This window comes from Haliotis cracherodii, unplaced genomic scaffold (genome assembly GCF_022045235.1).
Source record: "Haliotis cracherodii isolate W230 unplaced genomic scaffold, xgHalCrac1.p SCAF_24, whole genome shotgun sequence".
NCBI lineage: Eukaryota > Metazoa > Mollusca > Gastropoda > Lepetellida > Haliotidae > Haliotis > Haliotis cracherodii.
The window spans coordinates 6,707,997-6,727,625 of NW_027266280.1; the positions used below are offsets into that span (position 1 = coordinate 6,707,997).

General features: G+C 40.3%; 1 protein-coding gene across 1 annotated transcript; it reads right to left on the reverse strand.

Annotated features, from left to right (window-relative positions):
* Positions 1 to 765: 765 nt before the first annotated feature.
* On the reverse strand, positions 766 to 19,627 carry LOC139472408 (replication factor C subunit 5-like). Its single transcript, XM_071254884.1, has 11 exons — positions 19,540 to 19,627; positions 17,872 to 17,936; positions 17,292 to 17,428; positions 16,141 to 16,220; positions 12,610 to 12,683; positions 12,207 to 12,366; positions 8,555 to 8,636; positions 6,237 to 6,366; positions 4,642 to 4,719; positions 3,060 to 3,114; positions 766 to 871 (listed from the first exon to the last, which is right to left on the reverse strand). Exons 1-11 carry the CDS (start codon positions 19,581 to 19,583, stop codon positions 772 to 774), a joined length of 1,005 nt encoding a protein of 334 aa, XP_071110985.1. The 5' UTR covers positions 19,584 to 19,627; the 3' UTR covers positions 766 to 771.
* Positions 19,628 to 19,629: the final 2 nt, after the last annotated feature.

The following is a 19,629-nucleotide window of genomic DNA, read 5'->3' on the forward strand; positions in this document are numbered from 1 at the left end:
CTGTAACAAACATTTCTTACAATTCTTGAGGGGGGTGGGATAGCCTAGTGGTTAAAGCATTGGCTCATCACACCAAATACCTGGGTTCAATTCCCCTCCCCTCATGGGTACAATGTGTGAAGCCAATTTCTGGTGTCCCCCGCCATGACATTGCTTGAATATTGGCATAAAGTGGTGTAAAGCTAAACTCTTCCAATTTTGGACTTAGGAAATTTTATTTCCGAGTACCGAGTTATCTGGTGGTCCTTACCTGTCTGTGCCATTCCATCACCCCCCACCCCCCACCTCATTTGGCCCCAGCACATTAGAAGTGGGCTTAACACATGTTCCCATGTAGGTGTGGTCGAACCTGGGTCTTAAGCATGAGAAGCACTGCTGAAATTACTCGGCTGCCCTACCCCTTCATGTAGGCAGAATAATAATCACCAGTCGTCTTCCTAGAAGACTTAATGACAACACCGACACAATGCAAGATGTCTGACTTTCTGATTTATATATACAGTATATACAATGTAGTAATGTGGCTGCAGTCACTTGGTTATACTGCAAAGCACCTGCCATGGAGTGTGAAAGGCAGTGGTGACTTGGCCTCGCTGACCACCTTCCAACCTGTGAAATGCAGTGATCACTTGGTCTCACTGACCACCTCCCAGACTGAAAGGCAGTGGTCATTTGGCCTCGCTGACTACCTCCCACACAGTGAAAGGCTGTGGTTATTTAGCCTCGCTGATCACCTCCTATTGTGTGAAACGGGGGTCAGAAACGCAGTTGTCACTTGGCCTGGCTGACCAGTAGGTCCCGTGCGGTCTGGAAGGCAGCAATCATGGAGCTCAGCTGGATTTTCTCACTGGTCCCAGACGCCAGGCGATACCTGAAATATACCACCATGTAGTGACCTGAAATATACCACCATGTAGTGACCTGAAATATACCACCATGTAGTGACCGGAAATATACCACCATGTCGTGACCTGAAATATACCACCATGTAGTGACCTGAAATATACCACCATGTAGTGACCTGAAACATACCAGCATGTCGTGACCTGAAATTTACCAGCATGTCGTGACCTGAAATTTACCACCATGTCGTGACCTGAAATATAACACCATGTCGTGACCTGAAATATACCACCATGTCGTGACCAATCGTTGAGATTACCTCAAGAACAGGAGCTGATACTTCCACAGCTGTTCCAGCACACAGCCACTGGCCAACGTCATCACAATCAGATCTTTTACTCTGATATGATACCTTCTGATTGAAGATCTTAAGAGAACCATCGGTCAGGTGAACTTTCTGATCTCAACAATATGCATCAAGGCTTTAAAGTTTTCTGAACAAGTGAGAAAAACATTCACCCCAGAATATCTACTTCTTTACCTCCCAAACAAACTTACAACGACAAGTCCCGAATGTAAATACGTAACACCACACCACTATGCCTTTGTAGACATTTTATACACCCTGTCTGTTATGACGGCCATGGCATCTATTGCAACTGGGAGTACCATCAAAAGAATATTTGCGTGCTGTGTGGGTTGTCTTTTGTTCCGAATTGAGATGGCAAAGAAATCAAGCCAAACTGTTTTAGAAAACTGATATCTGATTGGCTCAAGAACACACATACTTCATTTAGATTAGTTTGATGAGAGTTGACCTGACATGACCTTCTATGGAGATATTGCCACATCTTCACCCAGAGACCATACTCACTCACTCACCCAGAGAAGTACTGTATCGGAGCAACAGATTTGACTGACATTGAGCCACCGACATACCAGATGCACTGATACCAGCACGGGAGTGACGTACATCTTGTCAATGACAATTCATCAGTGACATGACTTTCAGGAACCTTCATGACACCTGGAGGGAGCATAGTACCTGGGCTCAAGAGAAGTTATGGAGCCAATGTTTGTTTGTTTGTTTGCTTGTTCTGAGAATAATGACCTCGGTGTTTGCTATCGGACGTTTCCAAGTGTTAGTGTATATAAATGGATTACTAATGCGGGGTTTCGTTTGATTATTTGCTAGGACGTTGACTTACTGTTATCTAGAATAGTAGTTTGTTAGTTGTTTGACACTACACTGAGCCATATTTCAGCTATATGAGGGTGGTCTGTCAATAATCGGGTCTGGACCAGACAATCCTGCGATTGACATCATGAGCGATTTGAATAAAGTTTTGGAGCCACTGAGTAGGGCAAGCATGGGTTGCTGAAGACTTATTCTAATTCGTGGAGCCACTGTGTATTGAGTTTTCTTTTGGCATTCAAGTCCAAGAACACCGAGTTTTTTCACTAAAGTTAATCTGTCATGAACAACTCAGGTGATCTATAACATCCTGGTACATTATTATATACTTGACCAAGTAAAACTTAGCGAGACCTATCACTTTTGTGCCTTATCCACTGCTGTAACGTAAATGTATGGTGATGCCTGCTTTTAATCAGTAAATAAGGAACTACTGGTACACAAGTTGAAAAGACTACATCGGGTAATTACATGGTTGTCATGGTTATACTGTTGGGTCTTCTAATCTTTTAATGTTTCATGCTTATTTGTACACAGCAAACTCATATTTAATTGGTTGGTTGGTTGGTTGTTTAAAGCCGCACTCAGCAATATTTCAGCTATATGACGGCGGTCTGTAAATAATCGAGTCTGAACAAGACAATCCAGCGATTGACATCATGAGCATTGATCCACGCAATTGGAATCAATGACATGCATCAACCAAGTCAGCGAGCCTAAACACCCGATCCCGTTAGTCGCTCTTATTTAATTCAGTTGTGGTGATTTATTTTGTGTATTTGAAACCAATATGCACCTAATAAACCTCGAAGTCTACCATGTGACCATGTCTACCCTTGAGCAAGATGGCTATTCTCATCCAGCTTCACTGATACTTATCAGATGAAGAGCTATTAGACTGTCAGATGTGTCTCCCTATGAAGAGGCCATGCATGGTAGGTCACAAGTGATTGCTAAGATCAACTCAGCCATAATGATTGTAAAACAGGGAACTACTTATATTATTTGAAGGAGCACTTACTCAATGTCAGCCAGTTTCTCCAGGAGATGCACTCGCACATGGATCGGCAGGTCAACTGTCGAGGCAGAGAGAAACAATGTAGCAATTTATAATCTCTGTATGGCTTTAAGTAACTCTGATAATCTATATGGCCTAAAATAAATTTGATAACCCATATGGACTACAGTAACTTTGATAATCCATATAGATTTTGATAAACCCTATAGACTTTGATAATCCATATAGACTTTGATAATCCATATAGACTTTGATAATCCATAAAGACTTTGATAAACCCTATAGACTTTGATAATCCATATAGACTTTGATAATCCATATAGACTTTGATAATCCATAAAGACTTTGATAAACCCTATAGACTTTGATAATCGATATAGACTTTGATAAACCCTATAGACATGATAGACTTTGATAATCCATATAGACTTTGATAATCCATAAAGACTTTGATAATCCATATAGCTTTTGATAATCCATATAGACTTTAATAATCCAGAAAGACTTTGATAATCCATAAAGACTTTGATAATCCATATAGACTTTGATCATCCATATAGCTTTTGATAATCCATATAGACTTTGATAATCCATATAGACTTTGATAATCCCTATAGACTTTGATCATGCCTATAGACTTTGATAATCCCTATAGTCTAAAGTAACTTTGATAATCCATGCACTTTGATAATCCATACAGACTTTGATAATCCATATGGCCAAAGGAACTTTTGATAATCCAAATGAGCTAAAGTAACTTTTATAATCCATAGACTTTAATCATCCCTTATAGACTTTGATAATCCCTATAGACTTTGATAATTCATATAGACTTTGATAATCCATATAGACTTTGATAAACCCTATAGACTTTGATAATCCCTATAGACTTTGATAATTCATATAGACTTTGATAATCCATATAGACTTTGATAATCCATATAGACTTTGATAAACCCTATAGACTTTGATAATCCATATAGCTTTTGATAATCCATATAGACTTTGATCATCCATATAGACTTTGATCATCCATATAGACTTTGATAAACCCTATAAACTTTGATAAACCCTATAGACTTTGATAATCCCTATAGCTATTGATAATCCATATAGACTTTGATAATCCATTTAGACTTTGATCATCCATATAGACTTTGATCATCCATATAGACTTTGATCATCCCTATAGACTTTGATCATGCCTATAGACTTTGATAATCCCTAAAGCTATTGATAATCCATATAGACTTTGATAATCCATATAGACTTTGATCATCCATATAGACTTTGATCATCCATATAGACTTTGATCATCCCTATAGACTTTGATCATGCCTATAGACTTTGATAATCCCTATAGCTATTGATAATCCATATAGACTTTGATCATCCATATAGACTTTGATCATCCATATAGACTTTGATCATCCATATAGACTTTGATCATCCAAATAGCCTAAAGTAACTTTGATTATCTGTATGGCCCAAAGTAACTTTGAGAATCCATATGGCAAAAATAACTCTAATAATCTGTATTTCCAAAGTTTGTTTGCAAATCCAGTCTGACAGTGTAGCATCGTACCTAGATGGACGTACTGGTGGACCTCGGTCAGGATGTCCTGGAGAGCCAGGCCTTTGGCCACCTTCAGGTGACTGATGTCTCACAAGGTAAGGGAGATAACTGGAGTGAGGCTGAATGTACATACATTACAATGGTAATTTACCCTGAACTGTTCATAGAAGTATGATGCTATAAAATCAATGCTTTGATTACCTCTAAAACGTGCACTTCAGTATCAGGACACTGGATCTCAGAATCATTGCTGTATTTGTTTATTTATTGTTTTACGCCGCACTCAGCAATATTCCAGCTATATGATGGTGGTCTGTAAATAATCAAGTCTGGACCACACAATCCAGTGATTGACATCATGAGCATCGTTCCACGCAATTGTGATACTATGACATGCATCAACCACATCAATCCTGTTAGTCGCCTCTTTCAACAAGCATAGTCACCTTTTTCAGTAAGCATGGGTTGCTGAAGAACTATTCTAACCCGGATCTTCATGGGCCGCATTGCATGTGAATACCCCTTACGTCAGTGTCAATATGCTGTGTTGTAACATCAAGATAATGCAGGTAACAAGAGAAAGAGGTGTCATGAGGCGACTTGAGATGAATTGAGGCTTAACGTCGCGTTTATTGCACTTATATAGCTATGGGCATGCACCCATGCCTAACACCAGGCAGGGTAATAACAAGTACCATCTTTAAACATCTTTTGGTCTGAAATTATGTTTACACTCAACATGCCAGACGAGGTGATGACTCATAAATGTATCTTTTGTTTGTTTGTTGTTTAATGCCGCACTCAGCAATATTCCAGCCATATGACAGGGGTCTGTAATAATCGAGTCTGGAGCCAGACAATCCAGTGTTGACATCATGAGCATCAATCCACACAATTGGGATGCGATGACATGCATCAACCAAGTCAGCTAGTCTGACCACAAAATCCCGTTAGTTGCCTCTTACGACAAGCATAGTCGCCTCTTAAAGCATGGGTTGCTGAAGACCTTTTCTCTAGCTGGATCTTAACGTGTTCATAATCTAACTCTCCCATCTTAAAAGTTGCGGCCACATTTGAAAGTACATACCAGAGTAGACGATTATTGTCAGTTTTCTCAGATTTACTTTACGCTGTGCCTTCAACACAGCTTCATAATCAAAGGTAGTGAGCAGCGTTAGAAATTGGCACTAGTCCTGTAGTCCTTGCCAAACTGCCCAATAGTTTAGGTACCATAAGGATGAGTAGAAATTGGCCATTTATAAGGGTTTTGCTTTACGTTATCATTTTAAGGACCAGTAGACTAACAATGTTAGTTTCTACCCCTGGTGAGTCACATGTCAATCAAAATTGTCAGTGTCAGTCGCAAGACATTCAGGCAAGAAGGAATAAATTCACCTATCCCAACAGAAATGTCAGCAGATATGGGATAGTGAGCAGGCAACTATTTTGGACACTGTGATCGCACCACCAACCTCGCATTCCCTGGGCAGAGGTACTATCCAATGGACCACAGAGGTCTTGGTGTATCTTACAGTCCCTGGAGAGTTCTAGTCTATAGCAGTTACGACCAGGTGCAACCATCATGTTAACACACTCAAGGATACTGTTGTATGCCGATGTGAAGCTTTCATTGAGGACCCAGTTGACGATGTTTTCAATGTCCCTCCTCAAGGGATGCCCCACACAGGTGTACACGTTGTCTTCCGTCACTTCCTCGTACGCCATGGACGCACTCTGAAACAAAACAGGACATGTCACTATGACGACCAGAACTGGGGGAAGTGTGATCAAATGATGTTCCTCGATCAGTCCAGACTCTGAGTAAACAGTCTCAAGATTCTACTGGGATTTATGGATTCCAAACTAAGTGCCCTTGACAGGCAAATTTGGAATAAGTTTTTACAAGTGACAAACCATGAGATAAAAGAATTTATAGGTGAAAAATCATGTTTTGTTCTTTCATTATATTTGAAAACTACAGCATCTTCGGAACACAAAAATACAATTCACAAGCTTCAATTCATATTTATTACAGAGATACATGACATCACACATGGCGATCTTCACTGAAGTAAGTTGACGTCAAAAGTCTTTATGACATCACGGCACAATTGTATCCTAGCACCCATAAGGCCCATGTTCTCCTGGTGGGTCACATATTGTTCAAAAAAGGGAATTTTTTGAAAGTTTTGATTTTAACACTACATTCAATGTTGTAACTTAAAGCCCCTTCCAACTTTACTGTTCCTGATTCTGTCATCGCTGACAAGCAAGTCACCTCTACACAGACATAACATCAGTTGTGGAACTAATATTATCTGAACATCATTTCGAAGCATGTAAGGCTTTCCGCATCTCCATTCCAGCGTGCAACAATAAAGAGTTTTCGTATCACAATTTGTCCTGCTGCTGTGAAAAACTGTGAACCACTCTGCTAAAGAAATTACGACTAGCTTTGCACGGTCATAAAAAAATAGGTCAACTTTATCTTTCTTCGGCTGTTTATTGAAATTCCTTTCCGAACCAGACTGTTAGCAAGTGTTTTAAGCTTTAAAAGGTCATAAAATAAGTTACATAATTATTGAAAGACAGTCTTGTTTTCTTAAAAACATTTTTTATTTCGCCTGCCCGCTCTCTTGTTGGAAGCACGGGTGGCCCAGCCGTCTGAGGCGCAGAGTTGCGTCCCTTGGGCACGCCAGAAACCTATGATTGTGGGTTCAAATCCCGGGTTCACACCAAATTACGTTACTAGGTTTGTCAGCACTACAACCGTGCCCGTGGGTTTCACCGAAGTGCTAAACGTCTGACACTTGCATCACTTCATGCTTTCCTCCCACATTAAGCTGACATGCCATGATATAACTGTAATACTGTTAAAAGCGGCGTTAAACCCAAGTCACTCACTCACTCACTCTTGTTGGTTAAGGTTGAGATGAGAAACACATAAAAAAACATGGATGGCCTAATGCAAATGATACATGGCATGCCACAAAAGGAATCAACAGGAAATTAAAATCTGGGCCACGGAGACCCGCAAAGTTCAGTGGAGTGACTTGGCACCAGGAACTTTCGGACAAGTGTACCTCTTTTATCACTTGAAAATATTTTGACAATTATTAGGATTTTGACGATCATTTTCATTCAGATTCCTGATGTAGGAAAGACGAACACGAATAAAACACTGCTGAAATCACGACATCCATGGATGTTTTGAGAAATGTTATTCAAGAACTGCAAACATACCGTACACCACAGGATTACGCTTGGTGCCATCATACACATTATGGTGAATGTTTTAATTAACACTTTATTTATCACAACAAACGTATTTCCTTCTTGTAAAGAGAATACAAGACTGGAATGAAGCATAAATCATGGAGATTCCACAGTAACATTTTATGAGTTTTATGGTTTTACGCCACTTTTAGCAATATTCCAGCAATATAACGGCGGGGGACACCAGAACTGGGCTTCACACATTGTGCACCAGGTTGGGAATAGAGCCCAGGTCTTTGGCATGACGAGCGAACACTTTACCCACTAGGCTACCCGACCGTCCTGTACATTTTATGAAGATGTGAAGGTTTTGAAATCAAAGACCTACTCGTTTGTTAAAAAGTCGTGGAATCGTTTGATTGATATTTATTACCATAAGTGGTGAGTGCCACATCGCAAAAACTTTCGTCCTTGCTGTCCAAGGGCCCACGTGGGTGGGTGTTCACATGTCATGTCATGTCACCTGTTTAAGCATTAACCAATGAAATTTGCTTGTTATCATGACGTCATACTGACCTGTCAGATCACTCATATAAGCTCCACCCACTGAGAGTGAGGTAGTTCCCACAGCAAATGCCGTTATAAGCAGAAAGGGCTGTTGAAGATCAAAGTTTCACAGTCGTCAGTAGTGTTCTGTTCGACTCACCTGAAGGATGTTGAGGGACTTCCTCATGTCTCCCGTTGCCAGGGTAACCACAGCCTTCATCCCATCTTCTGTCACCTTGATGCTGTGGAGAAACAAATTGTGATAATTATTGGGAAGTAAGTCAGTGAGTAATGCATTTCATCACGTATCAAATGCGTAGATCTATGTTCATGTCAATCACTGGGTTGTCTGGTCAAGACTCAAATTATTTACAGGCCGACGTCATGTAGCTGGAAAAAGTTTGAGTAAGGTGTTAAACAAACAAACAATGAGCCAGATATTCTTAGTTTGTTTTGCATGTGAGAAAGAACTACCAAGAAAATAGAGCCTGCTTTTGACTGATATCCTGAGATACTCTCAACAGTCAAGGGCTGGACAACAACTTGCAGCCATAGCTCCGATCTCTCACATGACAAGTAGTCTCCCCTGGACTGAGGAGCCACACCTGCTGATGTACCCTTGCTGCTGCCTCGTTAGGTGAGAGGAACCCTCACAACTGAGGGCTTTAACCCTCACAAATGAGGGCTTTAAAAGGTGAGTGACGTACATAAGACATCCTTTGCCACAACATGAATATAAGTTACCTTACTATTGAGACATGCCTTGTACTGCCACCTTACTACTGCGATATGCCTTTCACTGCCACCTTACTATTGAGATATGCCTTGTACTGCCACCTTACTATTGACATACCTTTTACTGCCACCTTACTATTGACATGCCTTGTACTGCCACCTTACTATTGAGACATGCCTTGTACTGCCACCTTACTACTGAGATATGCCTTTGACTTTCACCTTACGATTTATGTGCCTTGTCCTGCCACTTTACTATTGATGTGCCTTAAACTGCCACCTTACTATTGAGATATGCCTTGTACTGCCACCTTACTATTGAGATATGCCTTGTACTGCCACCTTACTATTGAGATATGCCTTATACTGCCACTTTACTATTTATGTGCCTTTCACTGCCACCTTACTATTGAGATATGCCTTGTACTGCCACCTTACTATTGACATACCTTTTACTGCCACCTTACTATTGACATGCCTTGTACTGCCACCTTACTATTGAGACATGCCTTGTACTGCCACCTTACTACTGAGATATGCCTTTGACTTTCACCTTACGATTTATGTGCCTTGTCCTGCCACTTTACTATTGATGTGCCTTAAACTGCCACCTTACTATTGAGATATGCCTTGTACTGCCACCTTACTATTGAGACATGCCTTGTACTGCCACCTTACTTTTGATGTGCCTTGTACTGCAACCTTACTATTGAGACATGCCTTGTACTGCCACCTTACTATTTTTGTGCCTTGTACTGCCACCTTACTATTGAGATATGCCTTGTGCTGCCACCTTACTATTGAGATATGCCTTGTACTGCCACCTTACTATTCATGTACCTTGTACTGCCACCTTACTATGGAGACATGCCTTTCACTGCCACCTTACTATTTTTGTGCCTTGTACTGTCACCTTACTATTGAGATATGCCTTGTACTGCCACCTTACTATTGAGATATGCCTTGTACTGCCACCTAACTATTGAGACATGCCTTGTCCTGCCACATTACTATTGAGATGTGCCTTGTCCTGCCACATTACTATTGAGATATGCCTTTCACTGCCACCTTACTATTTTTGTGTCTTGTACTGCCACCTTACTATTGAGACATGCCTTGTACTGCCACCTTACTATTGATGTGCCTTGTACTGCCACATTACTATTGAGACATGCCTTGTACTGCCACCTTACTATTCATGTACCTTGTACTGCCACCTTACTATTGAGACATGCCTTGTACTGCCACCTTACTATTGAGATATGCCTTGTACTGCCACCTTACTATTGATGTGCCTTAAACTGCCACCTTACTATTGAGATATGCCTTGTACTGCCACCTTACTATTGAGATATGCCTTGTACTGCCACCTTACTATTGAGATATGCCTTATACTGCCACTTTACTATTTATGTGCCTTGTACTGCCACATTACTATTGAGATATGCCTTGTACTGCCACCTTCCTATTGAGACATGCCTTGTACTGCCACCTTACTATTTTTGTGCCTTGTACTGCCACCTTACTATTGAGATATGCCTTGTACTGCCACCTTCCTATTGAGACATGCCTTGTACTGCCACCTTACTATTTTGTGTCTTGTACTGCCACCTTACTATTGAGACATGCCTTGTACTGCCACCTTACTATTGAGATATGCCTTGTACTGCCACCTTACTATTGAGACATGCCTTGTACTGCCACCTTACTATTTTTGTGCCTTGTACTGCCACCTTCCTATTGAGACATGCCTTGTACTGCCACCTTACTATTTTTGTGTCTTGTACTGCCACCTTACTATTGAGACATGCCTTGTACTGCCACCTTACTTTTGATGTGCCTTGTACTGCCACCTTACTATTGAGACATGCCTTGTACTGCCACCTTCCTATTGAGACATGCCTTGTACTGCCACCTTACTATTGAGACATGCCTTGTACTGCCACCTTACTATTGAGATATGCCTTGTACTGCCACCTTACTATTTTGTGTCTTGTACTGCCACCTTACTATTGAGACATGCCTTGTACTGCCACCTTACTATTGAGATATGCCTTGTACTGCCACCTTACTATTGAGACATGCCTCGACTGCCACCTTCCTATTGAGACATGCCTTGTACTGCCACCTTCCTATTGAGACATACCTTGTACTGCCACCTTACTATTGAGATATGCCTTGTACTGCCACCTTACTATTGAGACATGCCTTGTACTGCCACCTTACTATTGAGATATGCCTTGTACTGCCACCTTACTATTTTGTGTCTTGTACTGCCACCTTACTATTGAGACATGCCTTGTACTGCCACCTTACTATTGAGATATGCCTTGTACTGCCACCTTACTATTGAGACATGCCTTGTACTGCCACCTTACTATTTTTGTGCCTTGTACTGCCACCTTACTATTGAGATATGCCTTGTACTGCCACCTTACTATTGAGATATGCCTTGTACTGCCACCTTACTATTGAGATATGCCTCGACTGCCACCTTACTATTCATGTACCTTGTACTGCCACCTTACTATGGAGACATGCCTTTCACTGCCACCTTACTATTTTTGTGCCTTGTACTGTCACCTTACTATTGAGATATGCCTTGTACTGCCACCTTACTACTGAGATATGACTTGTCCTGCCACATTACTATTGAGATATGCCTTGTCCTGCCACATTACTATTGAGACATGCCTTTCACTGCCACCTTACTATTTTTGTGTCTTGTACTGCCACCTTACTATTGAGACATGCCTTGTACTGCCACCTTACTATTGATGTGCCTTGTACTGCCACATTACTATTGAGACATGCCTTGTACTGCCACCTTACTATTCATGTACCTTGTACTGCCACATTACTATTGAGACATGCCTTTCACTGCCACCTTACTTTTTTTGTACCTTGTACTGCCACCTTACTATTGAGACATGCCTTATACTGCCACCTTACTATTTTTGTGCCTTGTACTGCCACCTTTCTATTGATGTGCCTTGTACTCCTGCCTTAACATTGAGATATGTAATGTCCTGCTATTATTGTATTGCTACCTAACTACTGTAGTGGTACAAGCTCACCCCTCCTGTGCAATGACGTGTTCTAGTCTGGGGACCATCTGGTCTGTGGACAGAGGACCAAATCGGAAGCGGGTACATCGGGACTGCAGGGCAGGAATGATCTTGGACAGATAGTTACAGATGATGCAGAAACGGGTATTCTCCGTGAACTTCTCAATCACTGAAACCAAACAAAACACAAAGTACTGAGGGTAACTTTTTTTTTAAATACAAGAAAAGCAATCTGTTTTATATTGGTGTTTATTACATCAACAAATAAATTATCAATAACAGGTAACAAGTGAAGACATAGGTTACATTTCAAAGCTTCAGGTCGCACAGGTGCAAGTTTTGAATTATCAAAGCCCTCATCCTTCGTGCAAAATCATCAACACTACTCATCAGAGTTACCATGGTAACCTACCTCTCCTGAGAGCATTTTGAGCATCCCGAGTCATAGCATCAGCTTCATCCAGAATAACGATTTTAAAGCCAGATCTGAAAATAAAAATAAATCATGTTACAAGGTTGACACTACTTTTCAGGGCACTATCAAGGCATGCGTCTGCCATTAACTGCCCAGCAAAGACAGAAAGAAGCAATTTTTTTTCCCCCAGTTATTACTGGTTATAAAACATCACAGTAGCCTGCAAATAATCAAGACCAGACAAACCAGTAACCAATCTGTTCACTTTCACATTGAATGTGTCACATGTCCACATGGCCATGTGCTTTGCTATTTATAGCGCAACCCTAAATAAGCTCCTCCCACTGTGATTGAGGCAGATGCTCAATCATGATCAATTTTTTTATAGATTTTTTTTATAAAACTGCAGAAAATTTATTGAATTATATCTGGGCATGGAGCCATTTGTGGTATCCTAGGTTTGTCATTCACGTTGATACGAAGTTTAACGGTCTTTGGTACAGTTTTCAAAAAGCGTCTCTCGACACTCGGTTGTGTTAAAATTGTCAATGTTCGAAACTGAAACACCACCACCTTGTGGGCTATTTATAGTCAGGGTGGGGCTTAAGCATTGGCTGTATTCTAAGGGTCCGACCACTTAATATTTTAACGTGTCATAGCTGTGATTTTTGTTTGAGATGCACATAGAGAATCTCGACATTGTGTCTTTTGATGTCTCAACACGAGTGGATAAAAAAACTCAACTTATGTCAACAAGTGTTGATGTATGTGATATCAAAAGGCACGGAGGGAGATTCTACTTTTCATCCAAAAATGGCATCCACAGGAGACATCCCTTGAGTGGGATCAAGAGATACTGTAAATTTGTGAAATTAATGCGGCTCCAAAAGAATGCAACCACTGGACACTAGCCAATAATGCGACTCAATATGAATGTCACACCCCCTCCTCTCAAGCATCAATGGAGTAGAACTCTTGTCTTGACCCCAGCAGTGACAATTCACATGATATAATTAGTGTTTGAATGACATTGTTTATATACTTAATATACAAGCTCAATAAACAGTGGTGAGGTCAACATCAGCGTATGTCTAAGTTGGTATTTTTGCTATCCAAAATGTCTTATTGTTGATATAAATGCGATGCTTAAAAATGCGAGCAAAGATCACTCGCATTTTTCTCATTTAATTCACGCTCGCGATTATTTCAAGATTTACAGTATCTCCTATTATATACTGCTACAATAAAACTGCTCCACCATACAGACATTGATGTGATTGAACCTGCTCGCCAATCAGATTTTGTTTGTTTGTTGTTCAACGCCGCACTCAGCAATATTCCAGCTATATGACGGCGGTCTGTAAATAATCGAGTCTGGACCAGACAATCAAGTGATTAATATCATCATGAGCATCAATCCACGCAATTGGGATTGGAGACATGCATCAACCAAGTCAGCGAGCTTGACCACCTGATCCCGTTAGTCGCCTTTTACAACAAGCAGTCACCTTTTACGGCAAGCATGGGTTGCTGAAGACCTATTCTACCCCGGAATCTTCACAGGTCGCTAGCCAATCAGATGATTATTCATTACAGTTCGGAGTTGTAAGCGCGATCTATCTATGATCCATTTTTCCCAATGGAGATTTCCACATTTAAATTCATTATCGTCTGTAAACTTTGGTTTGTTTCTTTTATTTCTGTGATGTACTGATATTAGCAGAAAAGTATTGTGCGGAAAACATGCATGTGCAAAAAGTCCTGTGCATGTTTGATTGATGTTAATGCATGAAACAGTCACTCAAACGAGAAATACAACAAGTGTGTCATCATGCAATCTCCTAAAAATCAAATCTCTTACTCCGATACATTACCTCATTGACAACGATAGAATCTGACTGAACTTTCACCACTCAATCTAATTGAAGGGGTCATGGTTCTTTGCTTTCTAAAACAATTTTGGCAAAATCTCAGTCTTAACAAAGAAACTCCACACAGAAGACAAATATTCTTTCAATGGTACACTTTTTAGTGTAGATGTCATAGTGTTCAGAAACGACAGTACAAAGTTTCCACAAAATATTATAGTGGTACGGCCTTTGTCATTTACATTTGGAACTGGTTGTTGAAGTTTGATATTTGGATCTGATGCTTTTGTCACTTATAAACAAACAAGAGTCATCAGAAAATGACAAATCACCTCAGCCCCCACAAATTCGAAAGAACAAATCATCTGACTATATAGGCAAGTCCCACAAGTGTGATCTGTTCAACTTGATGAGAGTATTCCTATCTTATCTGTCTGTCCGTACACAAGAGCAGTTTTTGAGCTGTCAAAACATGGAAATGGGATTTGGAACTTTGTATTTGGGTCCTTTGTATGTCACAAAGATAAGAGTTAGTGGACGTCACACAATTGCGACAAGGCTGATGATGTAATCTGTTGCATTACCAACTGTAGTTATCAATAGTAACTGAAGCTCACCTTTCACAGTAAACTTCGGAATTCTTATAAATAAATGTTAACACAAACATTTCCCTTCTGTTACTGTGGTTACCTTCAATGGTGATAGCTATCCGCTATCCACTATCCAGACAATCTTGTGGTCAGACCAGAGTCAACATCAAACTGGTTACAATCGAAATGAAAAAAAAAAGATACTCCAAACATCCCTAAATAGCAAAAGACACCAGATGACAACCTGTTTTTTTGGTGTGCAAAGTTTCATGAAAGAATACCCATTAGTTTACGAATACAATTACAAGTCAGGAGTTGATGTATTATTTGTTATATTCAGTGAAACAATAACATGATAAATTATTTGACATGGTTTGTTAATAATAAAGATATTAAACACACATATACTACACTTATCTAAGTAATAGTATCTGCTCAAATGCAACAATGACCAGTGGCCACAATACTGTCAAATTAAATATCATAAGAGTGTTCTTTTTTAAGAAATCTATGCATGTAATATGTTTTTATGGATATTTCTAGGTACAGGGTATGTAAATGCACATGATTGCATATTCATAAATATTCGATTCTAGTGGCCACGAATAACGAATTCAATTCATGAATAAATACGGTTCGATTCACCGACTACGCGAGTGAACTGTACCAGCCCTACTATCCTTGTAGTCTGACCAGAGTCAACCTCAAACTGGTTGACATCAAAAATGAAAAAAAAAAAATAATAATCAAAAAATCCCAAATAGCAAAAGACCAATTGACAACCTGGTTTTTGTGTGCAAAGTTTCATGAAAGAATACCCATCAGTTTTAGAGATAATGAAAAACACACCAATGTGAACAGAGCCAAAGTCAAAACTTGACCGGGGGATTAAAAAATATGAAGCCTCAATGCTGACTGGCCGATTAGAAAAAGTTCCCCCGGCATGACCTCAAATTCAGTGGTTGTCAGACCCAGAGGTATCGTAATTCGTATCAGAGTAAAAGATGTGATTTAAATGAGATTGCAGTTATGTAGCATAATAGTTGGTTGTCTAGTAGAGAGATATTTACTTGAAGATAGTCCTCGTACTAGCAAAGCTGAGAATCTGGTTCCTGACGATGCCAATACCTCTGTCGTCTGAAGCATTCAGCTGAAACACAACATCACAGACACATGCTTAGGCCTGTCTAAATACAGATAGCTATCAACATCTCAATAAAGATATGATTATTGTCATCAGTACTTGACTTGACCTTTACGGGCGTCTCGGATACATGTGGATCATCTTGTAGGTGAACTCCAGCTATATATTGGTATAGTCTTCTGACGGATTAAATTATAGATAGGGCTCGCTCAGACAATGATCCAGGCCATCGAGACACACAATCCACCAAGGAGTCCCATTCATCATCATATCTCACCATGATTAGGTTCCTGGAGACAAATTCTAACCTGAAATCCCAATGGGGACAAGGGAAGGGGCTTTTTAAAATATTTTATAAGAACAAAAGTGAGAGGGGGAGTCCATTTTTTTCTCAACTGAAATCGAACAAGGAAATTTAGGTAAGCTTCTTTTTGCCATATTTGTGCCTTTGTGGTATATCTACAATCAATTCTTCTCTGGTTAGGAGTACAATGGGTTGTATTCGCTTTCAGTAACTCGCTAAACAGACTCAATACAATGAACAGACAACAGAAACACATGAAAGTGATTTTGGTTTAATGTCACTTTGAACAGTATTTCAGTAATATCCCGGTGTTTTAGCTTGATGTGGGAGGAAAATCCGAAGTGATACAGTCTTCAACATGTGAATCCCATAAGTTCGTTTGTTTGCTGTTTAAAGCAGAACTCATCAATATTCCAGTTATATGATGGTGGTCTAAAAATAATTGCGTCTGGACCAGACAATCCAGTGATTTGCATCATGAGCATCAATCTACGCAATTGGGATGCGATGACATGCATCAACCAAGTCAGTAAGCCTGTTTGTCGCTTCTTACAATTAGACCGAAGACCCGGGTTTGATTCCAGACATGGGTTCAATGTGTGAAGCCCATTTCTGGTGTTCCCCACCAGGATATTGCTGGAATATTGCTAAAAGCGGCATAAAACCAAACTCACTCACTCAGATGACTGTGCAACCCTCGCCCCTCAACATGGCTGGATGCAGATTACAAATATATGTGTTGATGGCTGAGGCCCATCCCATGCCACACTAACCTCTAGGACCATTGAGTTGAACTCTTTGGGTGAGTAGATCTGTTTTGCCACGGCCAGGATGGTGCTGGTTTTGCCGGTTCCTGGAGGTCCGTAAAACAACAGGTGGGGCAGTCTCTCCTCCGCCACAAACCTCTCAACTACAACAAATAACACAACCTTAATGAAAAAATACAACAGGTGAGATGACATTGCATTTGACATCATGTCCAAGATTATTGCACTTATATAGCGACGTGCATGTACGTGTGTGGCTGCTTGTACTAGTCTGGACTGATGCCGATTTATAGTGCTAGTCCACTGAGATACCATGCTGCAGCTTAACATGGATACCCCACTCAGACACAGTATGCTGACTCCAAGCTGACCCGTCAATCCAGTGATTAACATCATGAGCATCTATCCATGCCCTTTGGGTTGCTGAAGACCTATTCTACCCTGGATCTTCACGGGTTGCATTTGAGCAGTCAAAAATGGTAAAGTACAATATACAACATATACACATTCATAATATAATAAAATTTAATATAACACTTTATATGTCATAACAAGTCCAAAACAATCATTTCTAATTATATCTTACTTGTGTTAATTATGTCAACATGTGATATTAGATCTTCTAGCTTCTTTGGACGATATTTTTCCACCCTGAAAGAGAGAGTGTAGGAGTTAAACATGTTAAACAGAAACTTGTGTACATGGTGTAAGGGCCCAAGATAACTTTTTGAGCCACATAATCATCCTTCATCATTAGTTTTCGGTGGTATTCAACATATTTTTCCTCTCTTGGGTCCACTGTTCAGAAGCATTGCTTATAAACAATAGCCAATAACCCAGAGCTTAAACGGCTTTGCTGGTCTTTTTCTGCTCCAGTGACTGCACTACCATGTGACCAGACTTTTCTCTTGTTAGCACACAAACGCACTTATTCTGAGGTGTAGACTCATCAAAAACAGATAAAAACATAGCAATATCTTGAATGGACTGTGTAACTGTAAGAGTGAGCGAGTTGGGTTTAACGCTGCTTTTAACATTATTCCAGTTATATCATGACGTGTCAGCTTTATGTGGGAGGAAAGCCCGAAGTGATGCAGGTCTCAGACGTTTACCACTTCGGTGAAATCCATGAGCACGGGTATGGTGCTGACAAACCTAGAAACATAATCGGGGCGAACCGGAATTCCAACCTAAAATCATAGGTTTCTGGCGTGCCCAAGGGACACAACTCTGCACAACGAATCGAGACGCCTTAGACGACTGGGCCACCCGTACCCCCTAGCCACGAAGAACACTGGGTAGGAGAGTGTTCTGCAACATGACCAGAATGTGATTGGCTTCATATGCCTGAGGCATTTATATTGTTATCTTGACTTTGATAAACACTGGCTTCTAATCCAATCAAGCTTACAATTAGTAATTTGTAACACATCCATAAGAAAAACACACAAGCTCTCTCTATAATTTGCCTCTAGTAAAACCTTGATCGAAGACAGTCATTCTGCACAGCTCTTGGGTTGTCAGCTTTGCTGTGCAGAGCTCTGTTGGTTTGGTTTGATAACTGAGTCATGTATGAACTATAAGTGTGACGTCAACTCAGATATTTGTTTAGTTATCTACATTAGACTATTGCTAATACCCTTATTGTGTCACCCTCCACCACAGCTGACTGCATAACATTAGAACAATACATGAGGGCACAGTGAGGTAATGCCGATGCCTTATTAGGTTGGTCATCAAACTAAGGCAAGACTGTGGTTACCACAAATTCACAACCATGTTGCTCAAATTGGCTCACAGATCTTGCTTGCCTCTAACAACCATGGGGTTAGTCATGACGAGTTGGATCCCCTTTCCCATCAAGTACCCTTTTACAACCACTACTGCTAGGTACCCGGTACCCGTTTAACACGTCCTTACCATACCTAGGTTAGGAACCCATTCCTTGGATCCAGACCAACCAACGTTTCCCACGCTTAAAATATATACAGCGAAAACGACCCATTTTAACTAACAAGATATATTATGTCTGAGAGTGGCGTACGGTTATCTTTCCCCAACAATATACATTATAATGTATGAACTATCACTACGGTGTCCGCTCTGGACAAAAACATCACATTTCAGTGTTGAACGAAAATAGGACTACATACAGAACAACACTGTTTTGGTGAAACGTTACAGTAACAGTAAGTGTAACGGTTCTTTGCAGCGAACAATTAAAGCTACGATTAATTTCAAATTCATTGGTTACCATGGTAAATTCGGATTGTCCTTCGAATCAGTTTTGTCCAACATCTTAATGTATCAACGTGCACCTGTCACTGAAATTTCGCGGCAAACA

Bases quoted from the DNA above. Each gene is read 5' to 3' on its own strand.
- LOC139472408 (XM_071254884.1), bottom strand. From the start codon at position 19,583: ATGTTGGACAAAACTGATTCGAAGGACAATCCGAATTTACCATG. The intron at 12,367-12,609 runs GTAGGTTACCAT...GTTTGGTTTCAG, and splicing joins TCAAAATGCTCTCAGGAGAG to TGATTGAGAAGTTCACGGAG. The intron at 4,720-6,236 runs GTATCCTTGAGT...TTACCTTGTGAG, and splicing joins CTTCACATCGGCATACAACA to ACATCAGTCACCTGAAGGTG.